This window comes from Herpailurus yagouaroundi, unplaced genomic scaffold, assembly GCF_014898765.1.
Source record: "Herpailurus yagouaroundi ecotype Mexico unplaced genomic scaffold, PumYag 181, whole genome shotgun sequence".
Lineage (NCBI taxonomy): Eukaryota > Metazoa > Chordata > Mammalia > Carnivora > Felidae > Herpailurus > Herpailurus yagouaroundi.
The window spans coordinates 35,276,387-35,294,163 of record NW_024412412.1 but is presented as its reverse complement, the minus strand read 5'-3'; the positions used below and the strand labels follow the sequence as shown (position 1 = coordinate 35,294,163).

General features: G+C 36.4%; 1 protein-coding gene across 5 annotated transcripts in view; it reads left to right on the top strand.

The window, feature by feature from the left end:
• PPP3CC (protein phosphatase 3 catalytic subunit gamma) overlaps nt 1-17,777 on the top strand; it is a 105,742-nt gene that overhangs the window by 50,547 nt on the left and 37,418 nt on the right. For all 5 annotated transcript variants that reach the window (XM_040490317.1, XM_040490320.1, XM_040490318.1 and 2 more), the window contains exons 4-6: nt 2,795-2,906; nt 14,682-14,827; nt 16,241-16,380. In XM_040490317.1, coding sequence (XP_040346251.1) covers nt 2,795-2,906; nt 14,682-14,827; nt 16,241-16,380 — 398 coding nt within the window. The remainder of the gene's footprint in view (nt 1-2,794; nt 2,907-14,681; nt 14,828-16,240; nt 16,381-17,777) is intronic.

The following is a 17,777-nucleotide window of genomic DNA, read 5'->3' as shown; positions in this document are numbered from 1 at the left end:
GTGTCTTTGCCTTGCAGTATGCAGTCAAAATGCTGTTTTCCAAAGTTACTTGGGTTCTTTTTTCCCCATATCCTCCTTTGTTGCTTTGTTTTTCATTTATAATACAATTAGGTTTATTACTTGTCTGCATTCTATTTTGGGTTTCTTTCACATGCTGGTTGATTACCTGTTTTGCAGAGGCACATGTAGAACATTACTGTTGTTGTAGAAAATCAAAGCTATCCAAAAAGGTATGCTTTGAGAAGTGTTGCACCCTGCTCATCCCCCTTAAAGTGTTCTCAGTGCTCCCTTCTTTCCACCCCTTTCCTCTGTGCCCTTTGTAGGTAACTGATGTCTCTCTCTAGTTTCTGATTTATACTTCCTGTATTTCTTCTGCACAAATGAGTAAATACATGTGGATCTCTTATATCCTTTCTTTATTACAGAAACAGTAGCATACTTTTTTGTACTTTGCTTTTTTTCACTTCACAGTATATTTTGGAAATTGCTCCAAATCTGTTTATAGAGATCTCTCTCTCTTTTTTTTCTTTCTTTTTTCTCTCTTTCTTTCTTTCTTTCTTTCTTTCTTTCTTTCTTTCTTTTACTCTTTCTTTCAGCTTCATGGTACTTTATTGTGTTTGCTCAGCCTTACATCCTATGTATAGTTATTTAGTTTGTTTCTAAAATTTTGCTATTATAAGCAACACTGCAACTTTGTGCATGTGTATTTTCTTATTGTTGGAAGTGTATCTTTAGGGTATGCTTCTAGAAGTGGTCAAAAGTTAATGAATATGTTGTTTTATCAGTTTTCGCCATATTTTTTTTTACTGTGCAAATTATTTTTATTTGTAGATAGTCAAATTTATCCATTTTTTGCCTCTGGTTTTTCGTCATTAGTACACTTTATCTTAGCCAAAAGGCCGAGAAGCTTTGGTTTTTTGTCATTAGTGGTAAAGTTTTCCCCTACACTAAAGGATAAAGAACTCACCACTTTTTCTTCTAGAACTTGTATGACTTCATTTTGATATATTTGTTTTTTGATACATTTATCTCCCTTATCCATTTGTCATTCATTATGTATTATGTGAGAAATATAGATCTAATTTTTTTGAAATGCCACTAATTGTCCCAGAGGCATTTTTGGAGAAGTCCATCATTACCCCCTGTGATTTAGGATGCTACTTTTATTATATACCAATATTGTATGTACTTGGATTAATTTCTGGACTGTTTTATTCCACTGGTATATTTATTTCTATATGTGCCAGTACTACTGTTTTGTTTTGTTTTTTTAAGATTTAGAAAAAATGTTTATTTATTTTTAGGGGCACGGGGGTGGCTCACTTGGTTGAGCATCTGACTCTTGATTTCGGCTCAGGTCAAGATCCTAGGGTCGTGGGATCGAGCTCTGCTATGGGCTCTGTGCTGAGCATGGAGCCTGCTTGGGATTTTCTCTCTCTCCCTCAGCCCCTCTCCTCAACTCGTATTCTCTCTCTCTCTCTCTCTCTCTCTCAAATAAATAAAATGAAAAAAAATTTTTTTAAATTTTTAGCTTTGAGAGAGAGAGAGAAACAAGCAGGAGAGGGGGAGGGGCAGGGCGAAAGAGGGAGGGAAGATCTGAAGTCCGGTCCATACTGACAATAGAGAGCCAGATGCTGGGGCCCAAACTCAGGAACTGAACCTCGAGATCATGACCTGAGCCAAAATCAGATGCTCAACCAACTGACCCACGCAGGTGCTCCCAATTATAGAAGCTTTACAGTATCTTTTAATATCCAGTAGGGCTAGGCCCCCCTCCCCATTATATTTTTCTTTTTCAGTGTTTTTTGTTTTTTCCTGGCTGTTTCCTGGCTGTTCTTGCATGTTTATTTTTCCACAGAAATTTTATTATCAACTTATCTAACTCCATAAAATAACTTGTTGGTATTGGAATTGCAGTGGTTTTATAAATTAGGAAGAACTGATGCTGAATCATCCTATCCAACAACAAGGAATGTTTTTCCATTTGTTTTTGCCTACTTTTGTATCTTCCAGGAGATTTTTAAATTTTTCTTGGTATTAGTTTTGCACATTTCTTACTAAATTTATTCCTGTGTGTTTAGTCTTTTTTGCTGGTATTGCAAATGGAGTTTTCTCCACCATGTGTCCTATTTATTGTTTGTGTATGTTAATTTTATATCCTGCCTTATTACTGAATTCTTTTATTTTTTGAATTAGTTTAATCATTGATTTTCCTGGAGTTTTTCAGGTATACTATCATATCATCTTCAAATAGAGTTGTTTTATTTTTTTCTTTACCCATTCTTAAGCTTTTAATCGATTTCTCTTGTCTAATTCAATTAGCCAATACCTCTAATACAGTGTTGAATAGTAGCAGAGATAGTGGATATCCTTGTCTAGTTCCTTATTTAGTGGAAATTTCTCTGGTGTTTCCTCATTAAATAAAATACAGATTTTAAGATATATGTATATATATTTATATATGGGGATATATATATATATATATATATATATATATATATATATATATATTTATATGGGGGTGGATTTGTCACAGAGCTCTAGATACTTGGAAAAACCATGGAAATAGAAATTAAGGAAAGGTATCTATCAAGTCTATTCTATGCTCTGTTGGAGTCTAGGGCAACAGCTTGTTCCTTTCAAAAAGCTGGAAGGTTTCATGTTTCAGTTTGGGAATGACAATTAGATATGCCATTACAACAAGTCATTTAAGTCATTTGAATTCACGTAAATTGTCTTTGTGCGTTGTCATGGTCACAAATAAAAATTTATCCTTACGTTTGTCTTTTTATAGTGTGTGCTGTTTTTGTGGAGTTTAAAGATTAATCATCCCAAAACAGTGTTTCTGCTTCGAGGAAATCATGAGTGCAGGCATCTTACAGAATATTTCACCTTCAAACAGGAATGTAAGTATGATCACTTTTCCAGAACCTTTTTGTTTGTTTGTTTTAAGTAAACTCTACCCCTCACAGGCTTGAACTCACAACTCTGAAATCGAAAATCCCATGTTCTACTGACTGAGCTAGCCAGGCGCCCCGTAACATTTTTAGTTACCCTTTTGTCAGTCCCAAAATGAATCGCACGGAAACCAAATAAAGAAACTAATGGAACCCAAATGGTTTCTGTTGTTTATTTTCTGATAAGAACCAAGATTCTACCTTTTAAGACATTTATTTTGAAAATATCTTTTGTGGTTTCTCCCTATTATGTAATGTAATACATTTGGGATATTTGGAAAACATAGAAAAGTCCAAAGAAGATAAAAGTTGTCCACAGTCACGCCACTTAAAAATAATAACTATTATCTCACTATTTGAGATATAGTCTTCTTTTCTGCATATATAAAAATCTATCATGAAATAGTTGAAATACATATGTATCTATACATATTTTCAAAAAAACTAGACTATTAAATGTACTGTTTAATAAATTGCTCTTTACATTTTATATAATAACTTTTTCTAATTAAATCATTAAGTACCATTAAATATCTTTGAACATGATTTTAAAATGTTATTATAATATTTTAAAAGTATTTCATCTTATTGATGCACTATCATATATGTAGCCAATTTAGTAACAGCTGTATGACATTTCTGTTGTTTCCAACTATAAATCATACTGTACTAGTAAAAAAAGCTTATTATTAAGGTAGAATTTTTTTGAAAGGCAAAACATTGCTAAACCATTTGAAAAAAAAAAAAACAAAAAAACTGGCACATTTCTTTGACCAGCAATCACAGTTGACTCTTAACATTCAGTGTGATGGTAACTAAATTGGGCTTGTTTGAGAGAACTTGCCCCAGGGCATTTGTGCTTATTGTTTCTTGTCTTCCCAGATAGCTATCTGTTTATATATAAGACCTACATCCTTACTTCATTCTTGTCATCTCCTCAGAGACTTTCTTCCCTGGTTCCTTTTTCTAAATTAAAAATCTCATCATTTTACTCTCATACCTTGTCTTTTTTTTAATGGTATCCATCAACGCCTGAATTTATATATATATATTTTTATATAAAATTTATATTCAAGGGGCATCTCGGTGGCTCAGTTGGTTAAGTGTCTGACTTCAGCTCAGGTCATGATCTTGTGGTTCACGAGTTCGAGCCCTACGTTGAGCTAGGTGCTGACAGCTCAGAGCCTGGAGCCTGCTTCGGATTCTGTGTCTCCCTCTCTCTCTATCCCTCCCTCTCTTGCACTCTGTCTCTCTGTCTCTCTCTCTCTCTCAAAAATAAATAATCATTTAAAACTTTTTTATTTAGCATTCTTTAAAAAAATTAAATTTATATTTAAAAAATATATTTATTTGTTTGTTGTTTTTCTATCCTGCCGTAAGTTAAATTCCATGATGATATGTTTTATCCACTGTTATTTTTCCAGAATAGTATCTAATAACTCATTGGAGATGTTTAAAAATAGTGGTTGAATTAATTTGTTAAATGAATGACCATCTAGGATTTGTATCTTAGCACAAATTCTCAGAAGAGAATTACTAAGTCAGAGAGCATGAACATTTTAAAAGACTTTTTGATACATACTCTAAATAGCCCTCCAAAAAGATTATATATCAGTTTATATTTTAATGAAGTTTTATATTTTTATATAAGGTGAAAAGAAAATACTGAAATAAAAACCACAAAATTTTACCTTTTCTCATTCCTAAAATTTAGTATATTCTGTATAAAATAAGGAAGCTGAACTAAATTCTTGGATATTGTCTGGCTCTAAAATCTGCTTCTTTCCTCAAATAATAATAAATATATACAAATGTTTTAATGTCATACAACCGATGGTTTGATCGGATTTCACTTTGTGTCCTATTCCAATGATTATCTTGGAGGAATCTATTATAAAATATTTAAAGTTTTATTCCCCCCAAAATATTCAAAGTTGAAAAAAACTGATCCTGGGTGACTCACTTGGTTAAATGAGCGACTCTTGATTTCAGCTCAGGTCATGATCTCATAGTTCATGCGTTTGAGCCCCACATCAGACTCCACTCAGTCGCTGTGTGGAGTCTGCTTGGCATTTTCTTTCTCTCTCCCTCTCTGCCCCTCCTGTGTACTCTCTCTTTCTCTCTCAAAATAAATAAATAAACTTAAAAAAAAAAACTTTTAAATTTATTTTCTGAGACTCAAGAGTTTATCCAATCCTTGGCCCCAAAATCCCTTTAATTGATACAACTTGGTAGTGTTTCATATGCTCATATTAACTCTTGTTACCATAGCTTCCTACACTGAAGTTGACAGTTGTAATGATGGCCTTTCTCCTAGTAGATCCTGAAAGGAAAGGTCATTCTTATTACAAAAAATTTTAGAGAATGAACACTTAAAAAAAAAAATCCTCTGACAGAACAGTCAGCTACACGTGGGCTTTTGCCCTACAGATCATTCCAGCCCTTGGGACTTATTAGAATAAACAGTTCAAATCAGTAGGTAATAACCAGGAAATTTTTTTTTAAAGTTAGATCTCTTGGTGAATGTTTAAATTGCTATAAAGTATTTGAACAGCAGTTCTGGAATTTCTGTAAAAATTTTTGACCCAGCAATTTGGCTTCTAGGAATTTATCATGCAGATTATATAGGTGTTTTGTTTTTGGTTTTGTTTTTTTTTTTTTTTGGATTGTGTAGATTTTTTAATGCTATATAACAAATTACCACAAATTTAGCTGTTTATTTATTTTTAAAGTTTATTTATTTTTAAAGCTTACTTTGAGAGAGAGAGCATGGGGGAGGAGCAGAGAGAGGGAGAGAGAGAGAGAGAGAGAGAGAGAGAGAATATCCCAAGCAAGCTCCACACTGTCAGTGCAGGGCCTGATGTGGGGCTTGAACCTTAAACTGTGAGATCATGACCTGAGCCACAGCCAAGAGTCAGATGCTTAACCGACTGAGCCACCCAGGCGCCCCAGGCTTATTTATTTTTAAATATTTATTTTGAGAGAGAGAGAGAGAGCACACATGCATACACACATATGCATGTGAGTGGGGGAGGGACAGAGAGAGAGAGGGAGAGAGAGAATCCCAAGCAGGCTTGGTACTGTCAGCACAGAGCCAGATGTGGGCTTGATCTCACTGACTGTGAGATCATGACCTGAGCGGAAACCAAGAGTTGGATGCTTAGCCAACTGAGCCACCCAGGCGCCCTTGAGAGAGAGAGAGAGAGAATTTGAATATCAATAAGGGACTGCTTAAATAAGTGATAATATGTTTTAAAAAATGGAATACTAGGCAGCTATTGAAAGATCACCGTGGGCCTAGATGTGCTCCTTTGTAAATTAAAAATACATAATGTGTAGGGGCATACACACACACACACACACACACACACACACACACGAGGAATATATATATAGAGAGAGAGAGAGAGCAGAAGAAATTGATAGTGATTATCTGTGGGGAGTTGAGTCAGCAGGACTTGTATTTTTGATTTTGTATCTTCCTTTGGTGCTGCTGGCGTTGTGCTTCATCACCACCGTGTACTACTACTGTAATAAACTTTTAAACTGGTAACTTCAAAACCACCTGGATGGGTGCCAAGCATTTAAGAGGCCTTTTAAAGACCCCAGATAATTGTCCTGCATGCAGCAGTTTAGCACACCTGCTCCAGAGGTTTGGAAAATATCTACTATTTTTCATTTGAGAACCACTTCACCAAATAGTTGAAAAATTGCAACTATTTTGTATTATTTTTCTAAGCCAAATATGGGGATATTACTCATTACACTTCTCTTTCTTTACCTGGGAAAATTAAATAATGCATATCAAGCAGTTGACAAAGGCCCTAGAATGATTAGTATTTAGCAATAGATAAGTAATAAGAAAGCTGCCTCAGGATGCCTCTGTTCTGAATTAAGGTTTAGGTTTTTTTAGGCAACATTTTATCCAGTTCTTCCTCTGTTTTATCAGAGTTCTTTTTTTGACTAGTATAAATTGGTTCAGACTATTTTTAGAAGATGGAACAATAGGTTTGGGAAACATTTTAAGTGTTCTCATTTTTTCACAGAATTTCTTATCTTCGGTTTTTATTTGCTTTTCACATGCTTTAAACCAGGTTTCTTTTCTTCTCTTACCTACAGACATACTCCTGTTTCCTTCTAATGCTACATCTGAAATGTGAATAAGTCTTGGAACAAATACACGAATATAATTTCAAATTTTGTTCTTTTTTTTTTTTTAATGTTTTATTTACTTTTGACAGAGAGAGACAGAGAGACAGAGCATGAGCGGGGGAGGGGCAGAGACAGAGGGAGACACAGAATCCGAAGCAGGCTCCAGGCTCTGAGCTGTCAGCCCAGAGCCCCATGCGGGGCTCGAACTCGTGAACCACGAGATCGTGACCTGAGCTGAAGTCGGACGCTCATCCGACTGAGCCACCCAGGCGCCCCTCAAATTTTGTTCTTATAAGCAAGGAGCATGTGTGCTGCTTTGCATGGATATTTTCAGTGATAAGCTGATCTCTCGTAAAGGGCCACCATGGCTTTTAGAATCAGCACCTTATAATTACTGCTAAGTGATGCTTAGTTCCAGATTGTGCAGCTGTAGTCTTGAGAGTATTTCTAAGGGAGTTAGAATATTTTGTAAGGGAGGAATTGTTTTTTCCTTACATCAATTCTTTAAAAAAAATTTTTTTTTAATGTTTGTTTATTTTTGAGAGAGAGAGACAGAGTGCAAGTGGGAGAGGGGCAGAGAGAAAGGGAGACACAGAATCCGAAGCAGGCTCCAGGCTCCAAGCTTTCAGCACAGAGCCCAACATGGGGCTTGAACTCACGAACCACGAGATCATGACCTGAGCTGTAGTCGAATGCTTAACCGACTGAGCCTCCCAGGTGCCCCTCTTACATCAATTTTTGAATTGCTTTATATTGCAGGGGTCTTTAAATATTCCTCTCAGGGTACCTGGGTGGCTCAGTCAGTCAGGTGACTGACTCTTGATTTTACCTCAGTTCCTGGGATCGAGCCCCACATGGGGCTATGTGCTAGCAGTGTGGAGCTTGCTTGGGATTCTCTTCTCTCTCCCTGCCCTTCTCCCACTTGTGCTCTCTCTCAAAATAAATAAATATTTACAAAAAATAGGGGTGCCTTGGTGACTTAGTTAAGTGTCTGACTCTTGATTTTGGCTCAAGTCATGACCTTGGGGTTAGTGAGTTCAAGCACAGCATTAGGCTCTGTGCTGACAGTGCGAGCCTGCTTGGGACTCTCTCTACCTCTCTCTCTTCCCCTCTCCCACTTGTGCTGTCCCTCAAAAATTAAATAAACATTAAAAAGAAAACAGTATTGTTATGACAATTTATATTTTGGACAAGTTTTTTTCTTTTTTAATAAACAAATATTGTTTGTCGTTAATTACAGTATTATTTATAGTAGTGAGAGATGGGTGTGGTTAGATTGTGGTATATCCTTAAAGTGAAATTCTCTGTAGATATAAAAGAAATAATTACAAAGCGCTCCGTATAAAGATGTTCTCCAAAATGTGTTAAGTACAAAAAGTGAGTGCAAAGCAGTGTACATATGCTTCCATTTATGTAAAAAGCAAAAGGATGTTGAAAAGAGAATAAATGTACACATCTTGTGTGTTTGCATACAGTATCTTTGTAAAGACACCCAGAAAACTAGTAACACTAGTTGCCTTCAGGGAGTGGGTAGGAGGAGTAGGAGTAGGAGACACCATATAATCTTCTGTGACTTTTGCTTTTGAACCATGTAAATGTAATTTTTTTTTTTTTAAATAATGAAAGCAAGTGAAAATCAAGACAAGTGTATAATCAGTGGCTAGACCAGGTCATGGTTTCTTACAAATAGTGCTGACTCTCAAAATTACTTTTTTTTAAATTTTTTTAAGATTTTATTTCTTTAAGTGGGGCTTGAACTCACAACCCTGAGATAAAGAGTCACATGCTTCACCAACTGAGCCAGCCAGAAGCCCCTCAAAATCACTTTAGAGAATATTGTCGAAATTTTGTTTTGTGAATGTTATATTATTGATACTAGTTAGAACTTGTATCATCTGTGTGATCCCTGTGACTGAGGTACATTTTTCCTTTATTATAGAAATGATTGTTTTATGAGATGTAGCTTAAAATTTGTCATGAAAATAAAACACTGAGTCAACTAATTTAATGTTTGGGAATTACATATTTGGCTACTTAAATTCTCCTAGTAGATATTTCATTTCAAATAATGATTGGGAGGAGTATCACATGGTATTAAGAGCATAAGCAGGTTCAATTTCCAGTCCTGCCACTTACTACCTTGCAACTTTGGGCAAGTAGGCCCAGTTCCTTCAGTTTTTTAAGGACGATACTAATAGCACTTGTTTCATAGGGTTTCTGTGAAGATAAAATAATTTTATTAGTTAACACTTACATAGTATCTGCTGTGTGCCAGACATTATCAAAGCATTTTACATATATGAATTCATTTAATCTTCACAGCAGTCTTGTAACATAGATATGTATTGTTATTATGCCCATTTATAGATGAGGAAATCAAAGCACAAGGCATGAAGTAATTTGTGCTGAGTACCACAGCTAGTAAGCCAAGGTTCAGATCAGGGCAGTCAGGTTCCAAACTGCATTTTCTTGACCACCATGCTGTGTAGAACACATAGCTCCCTGATGGCACAGATGAATTGTGAGCCTTCAACAAATTTCAATAATAAAGGTAATATAATAATAAATGTTACTATAAAAGTTATATATTCATTGGAGAAAATACAGATAAATGAAGTAAACAAAATATATAGATATCATCTTCAGTCTAACCCCTCAGAAAACAAATATGTTGGTATTTATATACCTATTCATATACTTTAAGAAAATAACATTTTGGGGCACTTGGGTGGCTCAGTCTGACTTTGGCTCAAATCATGATCTCATGGGTTTGTGTGTTTGAGCCCCGCATTGGGCTCTGTGCGGACAGCTTGGGGCCTGGAGCCTGCTTCAGATTCTGTGTCTCCCCTTCTCTCTGCCCTTCCCTGCTGCTTGTGTGCATGCTCTCAGAAAAAAAAAATGAATAAACTTAAAAAAAGTTTTTTTTAAAGAAAATAGCATTTTGTAAACTACTTTGGTCATGTGTTAATACAGCATTAACTCCTTTTTGCTTAATTTGATTCATCATCTCCTGGGTTTTTGAAAAAATTTTATCAAATTATTTTATTTTAATTTCAGTATAGTTAACATGTAGCGTTATCTTAGTTTCATGTGTACAATATAGTGATTCAACAATTCTATACATTACTCAGTACTCATCATAAGTGTACTCTTTTTTAAAATTTTTTTAATGTTTGCTTATTTTTGAGAGACAGGGAGGGAGAGAGAGACAGAGCCCGAGTCGGGGAGGGGCAGAGACACAGGGAGACACAGAATCTGAAGCAGGCTCCAGGCTCTGAGCTATCAACACACAGCCCTACGTGGGGCTTAAACCTATTTGCCATGAGATCATAACCTGAGCAGAAGTCAGACACCCAACCAACTGAGCCACCAGGAGTCCTGATAAGTCATAATCCCTTTATCTGTTTCACCCATCCCCCTATCCACCTCCCCTCTGGAAACTATCAGTTTGTTCTTTGTTATAGTTAAGAGTCAGTTTCTTGGTTTGTTTCTCTGTCTCTCTCTCTTTTTTCTTTTGTTTCTTAAATTCCATATAAATGAAATCATATGATATTTCTTTCTCTGACTGACTTATTTTACTTAGCATTATACTCTCTAGCTCCATCCATGTCATTGCAAATGGCAAGATTTCCTTATTTTTATGGCTGAATAATATTCCTGTGTGTGTGTGTGTGTGTGTGTGTGTGTGTGTGTGTGTGTGTATTACATCTTTATCCATCTGTTGATGGACACTTGGGCTGCTTCCATAATTTGGCTATTGTAAATAATGCTGCAGTAAATGTAAGAGTGAATATATCCTTTCAAATTAGTGTTTTTGTATTCTTTGGGTAAATACCCAGTAGTGCGATAACTGGATCATGGAGTAGTTCAATTTTTAATTTTTTAAAGACCCTCCATACTGTGTTCCACAGTGGCTGCACCAGTTTGCATTCCCACCACCAGTGCACAAAGGTTACTTTTTCTTCACATCCTCACCAACACTTGTTTCTTGTGTAACCTCCTGTTTTAATGTACAAAATGGAGGTAAGATACTGTATTGCTTGCCATCTTTGTCTAGATTTGGTATTCTTTTGGAAGTAAGCTAAGGAATTTTTTGAGTCATTCATAGAGGTTTCTCCAAAGAAGACCTACATACAGCCAACAGACACAGGAAAGATGCTCAACATCGCTAATCATCAGGGAAATGCAAATCAAAACCACAATGAGCTATATCACCTCACACTAGTCAGAATGGCTAGTATCAAAAAGACAAGAAATAGCAAGTGTTGGCAAAGGTGGGGAGATAAGGGAACCCTTGGATTCTGTTGATGGGAGTGTAAATCGGTGCAGCCAGTATGGAAAACACTATGGAGTTTCCTTAAAAAATTAAAAATAAAAGTATCATACGATCCAATAATTCTATCACTTAGATACTTACCCAAGGAAAACACAAACACTAATTTGAAAGATAAATGCAGGGGCGCCTGGGTGGCTCGGTCAGTTAAGCGTTCGACTTCGGCTCAGGTCATGATCTCACTGTCTGTGAGTTCGAGCCCCGCGTCGGGCTCTGTGCTGACAGCTCAGAGCCTGGAGCCTGTTTCAGATTCTGTGTCTCCCTCTCTCTCTGCCCCTCCCCTCTTCACGCTCTGTCTCTCTCTGTCTCAAAAATAAAAATAAACATTAAAAAAAAAAAAAAAAGAAAAAGAAAGATAAATGCACCCCTATGTTCATTGTAGCACTATTTACAGTAGTCAAGATATGGAAGCAACACAAGTGTCCCTTGATAAGATAAATATATAAAGAAGACACACACACACACACACACACACACACACACACACACACAGGAATATTACTCAGCCGTAAAAAAAAGAATGAAATCTTGCCATTTGTTACAACATAGATGGACTTAGAGGATATTATATTAAGTGAAATGAATCAGAGAATCAGACAGAGAAAGACAAATACCATGATTTCACTTATATGTGGAATCTGAAAAACAAAACAGAAACAAACAGACTCATTACATAGAACAAATCTGTAGCCAGAGGGGGAACAAATGGGAGAATGGACCAAATGGGTTAAGGTGATTAAGAGATACAAACTTCCAGTTAGAAAATAAATAAGTCACAAGGATGAAAAGTATAGCATAGAGCATATAGTCAATAATATTGTAATAACTATATGATGAAGGTGACAACTAGTCTTATCATGGTGAACATTGCATAATGTGTAGAATTGTTGAATCACCCTGTTGTACGTCGGAAACTAATATGACATTGCATGTCAGCTGTACTTCAATTTAAAAAAATCCCTGCCTATATGCAAGCTTAAGACTTTTACAGAGGAATTTCTTTTTTTTTTTTTTAAGTTTATTTATTTTGAGAGAGAGAGAGCACACGTGCTCGCAGGAGTAAGGGGAGGGTCAGAGAGAAGAGAGGGAGAATCTCAAGCACGGAGAATCTCCGTGCTGTCACCGCAGAGGCCAGTGCGGGGCTTGATCCCACAAACTGCGAGATCATGACTGGAGCTGAAATCAAGAGTCATTCACTCAACTGACTGAGCCACGCAGGCTGCCCCTTATAAGGGAATTTCTTATTGACATTGACAACAGAGGGAACTCTGGCTACAAGGATTTTCAGGAGAAAAAGTCAATCACTGGCCACAAATGAAAGGATTTTTTGTTTGATTTTTTTTCTTACATAGACTTTATGGCCAATATGAATCTACTTTCATAATAGCCAAAATTTAATAGTGTTCAAATAAAAAGAATATAAGGATGTAATTGTAAGGAGATGTAAAGATGCCTAAGATCTGGCTCCTATTAACTTGGTTGTCATAATAGAGTTAGCATATGTTGTGAAATAGATGATCTGAACTGCTGTCATGTAATAGAGAATGCTCTGAAAGTTTTTAAAGGAACCCACAAACTCCCTTAGTGTCCTCAAATCTTGACAATAAAGAGAAAATCTTCACATTCAAGGATAGAAAGCTTTATAACCTCAAATATGGTCTCTTGGTTTATACCTTCCCTTTAGGAATGTCTCTCCAGACATGTCTGTCAACCATGCATTGTACTCTGGCCCAAATTTAGACCATTACCTTTCACTTTATTCTCCCATGGCTTGCCACAACCAGGCGCTGATACTTAAATACAAGAAGGAAATACACAAATAGTTATCAACTGCATAATCTAACTCGCTTGCTGTAGCTTTGTAGCTCTAGGTCCTGTAGGCTCTGTTTCATCTTCACAGAATCTTGGAAGAGGAGGAGCTCAGTTCTGTAGGGCTGCCTGCCTGTATGATCTTTGGCCTTCTCTACCAACATGCCCTTCCAAGCATGACTTGACTCTGAAATCCAAGGCCAAAGAAGAAGAAAATATTCCCTTTCTTTTTAAACTAAAGCCATCTTTCAGTTTCTCATCTGTTAGTTCATGATGGATTCTTTCTGGATAATTGTGGAGACCCTACCCTCTGCTCACTGGAGTATTTCCTTGTTCTTTAGCCCCAACATGACAACCACATCAAAATACAATTCATTAAGATGAGCATTTTTACATAAAATAGAATCAGGACAAAATTTACTTAAAGACTTTAAAAATCATGAGCAAAGATTATTGATATTTTATTGATTACTCTTTTTTTTTAATTTAATGTTTATTTTTGAGAGAGAAAGAGAGAGACAGAACATGAGTGGGAGAGGGGCAGAGAGAGAATGGAGACACGGAATCCAAAGCAGGCTCCAGGCTCTGAGTTGTCAGCACAGAACCCGATGCTGGGCTCGAACTTGGGAATGGCGAGATCATGACCTAGGCCAATGTCTCAGACACCCAATCAACTGAGCCACCCAGGCTCCCCTTTTATTGATTACTCCTAAAACATCAGTTTTCACTTGCATGTCTTCAGTACCCTCAAGGAGTCTTTTTAGGCCCAACAAAATATTCAGGCTTACAGGACTGCCAGGGGCCATACTGGCATTCATCTACTTAGGAGGATACAGTCCAGGAAGGGGCAGTGCTAGGCATCTCTTTTCAGTGGAGTAGTCCTCATAGGAGTGGGTATAGCAGTCCAAAGGTTTTCTGCCTTTCACTTCTTCCTTCCCCAACCTCCTCCAAGTCACAGCTCAGGTGCAGGAAAACAACATCCACATTGTGCAGATCAGGGAGCCACCATGGGTTAGAAGCCTCATATAGTACAACTGCTAATATCTCCCATAGAAGCTTTATCGGTATAGATTCCAGGGTCCCCTAGGGACATACCTTGAGTCATCCCACTCAGAAGTTCAAAGCTATAGCTTCCCACCAAGTAATTGAGTGATTTTTACCATAAGCAATGTTGCCTAGTAACACAGCTGACATTCACCTTATCAGGTTTCCAGGGCAAAAGAGATAGAAAGTTAATCCAAGGTCACACTTGTCTTTAAGGAGATTTTTTTTTACCTTTTATCCACAACTTCTCAAGAGTATTTTTATAAAGATGACTGTGATTTCAAATTTGCCTGAAATAAATGGTTTTGAAGTAGCTTCATAATTTTCTGTCCTATAATGGTAAATTTTAGCTTTTCTTCCTTTGACTGTTTTTCCTTTTTTGATAGGTCGAATCAAATATTCTGAACAGGTGTATGATGCGTGTATGGAGACATTTGACTGTCTTCCTCTTGCTGCCCTCTTAAACCAGCAGTTTCTGTGTGTACATGGAGGGATGTCGCCTGAAATTACTAGTTTAGATGACATTAGGAAAGTAAGTAATCTTTCATTAGTCTCATGGAGTATATATATCTTTAGTTCAGTTTTTTTGGTTTTTTGTTTTTTTGCAGTCAGCTAATATGCCTCCGTCTGAAAATTTTTAAATACTGATAATCAAAAGTAAGAAACTGGAAATCACCTACAATCTCATTATTGGGAGATAACTACTGATAATATTTTGCTATTCCAGAAAATTTCTGTAAATTTTAATGAAATCTGTACTTTTACCAAGTAGAAACATAACATATTTTGGGTACAGTCCTGAGACTTTAAATAAATTGTGTAGCAATACAAAAGGAAGGAAATCAGGATTCTAATCCCTGTCCTGCAGTCAATTGTGCAATCTTGACCAAATCCCTTAAGTCTTAGTCACATTTTCTTCTCTGGGAAATAAGGAAGTTAGAATGGATGATCTGAGGACTTCCAGCTCTGAAATTTGTTGACATTGACATTTTAAATGATAGAGTTTAAGTTGCTATACTTGCGTGAGTTGGTGATTATTATTTTCAGGACTTCAAAAAAAGATGATCAATCTTTTTTCACTTCTGTTGTTCTACATTACCATCTTCTTTTCTCTACCTTTGTATTCTTTTACCTGTCTATGTAGGTACTGAAAGTAAAGATTTTTCTGTTTATAAAACTTTTCTCTGAATTAAGTTACTTTCCTCAGGGTAAGAGGGTATGCCTACATCTCTGCTGCCTTATCATCTTTAAAATAACCAGAATTTCTCTTTTACATTGTAAGTCTTGAGTTTCGCAATTCTGAACCAACTGTATTAAAAAAACACTCTCCTTTCACTTAGTAGAAGTCCTCAGCTATTTTAGTTACTCATTTTGTCTTGGTTTTTACGCTGCTAACCAAAGCAGCAGTGACTAAAGGCTTTAAATTGATAACTTACATTGAAATGCCTCCACTGCATAGAATGGAAAGGATGAAAGTCCTTTACAAAATAAAACTAGAAATCTCCATTGGGATGAGGTAAAAAATGAACAGAACCATTGTAAAACCTTTGCTCTTTTGATGGTAACCTTAGCTTACCTAGGCAGTTGAAATGAAGACTTTCCATAGCCTTTCTCAATAATAGTATATCTCTATAGTGGTTGATTTCACATTCGAATTAAATGAGTACTGCTTTTAATATTAGGATGTAAAGCAGTCCTTTCCTTAGATGACAGAGATATTTATAAAAAATTATTTCAAGAAAATAATAAAAATTGTATATCCAAGTTTGTTAAGTGTTTGTATTCTTCCTAAAGGAACAGTTCTTTAAGGTGCTTGCTGCTTTTCCCCCTAATACATTCTTGTGGGTGGGAGGTTTTTGGCTTTTGGGTTTTTGATGCATACCAGTTTCCAAAAGGTCTTTTGCTTTCATGATTTTTCTTCTTTTGGCTCTTGTGTGTCTTCTAGTTAGACAGGTTTAAAGAACCTCCAGCCTTTGGGCCAGTGTGTGACCTGCTTTGGTCTGATCCCTCAGAGGATTATGGCAGTGAAAAGACCTTGGAGCACTATACCCACAACACTGTCCGAGGGTGCTCTTATTTTTACAGGTAAGCTAATCCTCAAAGTTATAAAATTAGGGAAGGCAATTGCAATATGTTTCATCAAATTATTTTTAAGTATTTTATATCTTTAATTTGTATAGTATCGAACCTTCTGTTTAATTTTTTAATTAACAGAAGGCAGAAAACTCTTGTTTGTTTTGTGTTTTATATCTTAATTGGCATTCTGCCCTCATATATAAATACCCTCATGATACTTAAGTGTAATATACTGAACATGATTGAACAGAGTATCTTGCAGTGCTTAAATGTTATTTTCAGACTCTAGATAATCTTGATTATTTGTTCCCAAACATCATTGATAAGCTTTTTTAAAAATAAAGGTTTGTTGGGGCGCCTGGGTGGCGCAGTCGGTTGAGCGTCCGACTTCAGCCAGGTCACAATCTCACGGTCCGTGAGTTCGAGCCCCGCGTCAGGCTCTGGGCTGATGGCTCAGAGCCTGGAGCCTGTTTCCGATTCTGTGTCTCCCTCTCTCTCTGCCCCTCCCCTGTTCATGCTCTGTCTCTCTCTGTCCCAAAAATAAATAAATGTTGAAAAAAAAATTAAAAAAATAAAATAAAATAAAATAAAGGTTTGTTGACTCTTCCCCCAGAGATTCTGATTGAGTAGGTCTGAGACAGGAAAATCCTGTTATTTTTTTAAAAGCTCTCCAACTTCTGGAACCACTGCTATAGGCAAAGATATAAAAAGAACAGGACATTGTGAACTAAGCCCAGGACATTTCCTGGAAGTTGGCTGTTGTCTTAAATCTCACATGAGCTTTTATTGTGTTCTGCCGTTCAAAAATAGGGAGGTAGAGGGAGGTTTGAAGTCTAAATATTTTTAGTTCCAATATTTTACTGTGACAAGTAATGCATAAATGTAGTCCCCTAAAAAATCTGTTAATTGCCTAAGATAATATATTCATGAAGTGAAATCCACATACAAAAAGTAAAGAACTTCAAAATTGCCATAGTTTTAACATTTTTCTAAGCAACCTTGTTTTATTCCTTTTTGAGTCATTTAAATTTTACTTCTCTTGGGGCACGTGGGTGGCTCAGTTGGTTAAGCGTCCAACTTCAGCTCAGGTCATGATCTCGTGGTTCATGAGTTCGAGCCCCACATCGGGCTCTGTGTTCCCAGCTCAGAGCCTGGAGCCTGCTTCAGATTCTGTATCTCCCTGTCTCTCTGCCCCTCCACAACTCGTGCTCTGTCTCTCTGTCTCTGTCTCTGTCTCTCAAATATAAACATTAAAAAAAATTTTTTTTACTTCTCTTTACATTGCTTAAAATAAAGAGCATCATTTATTTTTTTATTGTTATTGTTTGTACAGTATAAACTGGTACAGTCTCCTTGGAGATCAGCTTGATAATATCTCTCAATTATAAATGTCCACCCAGGGCCTT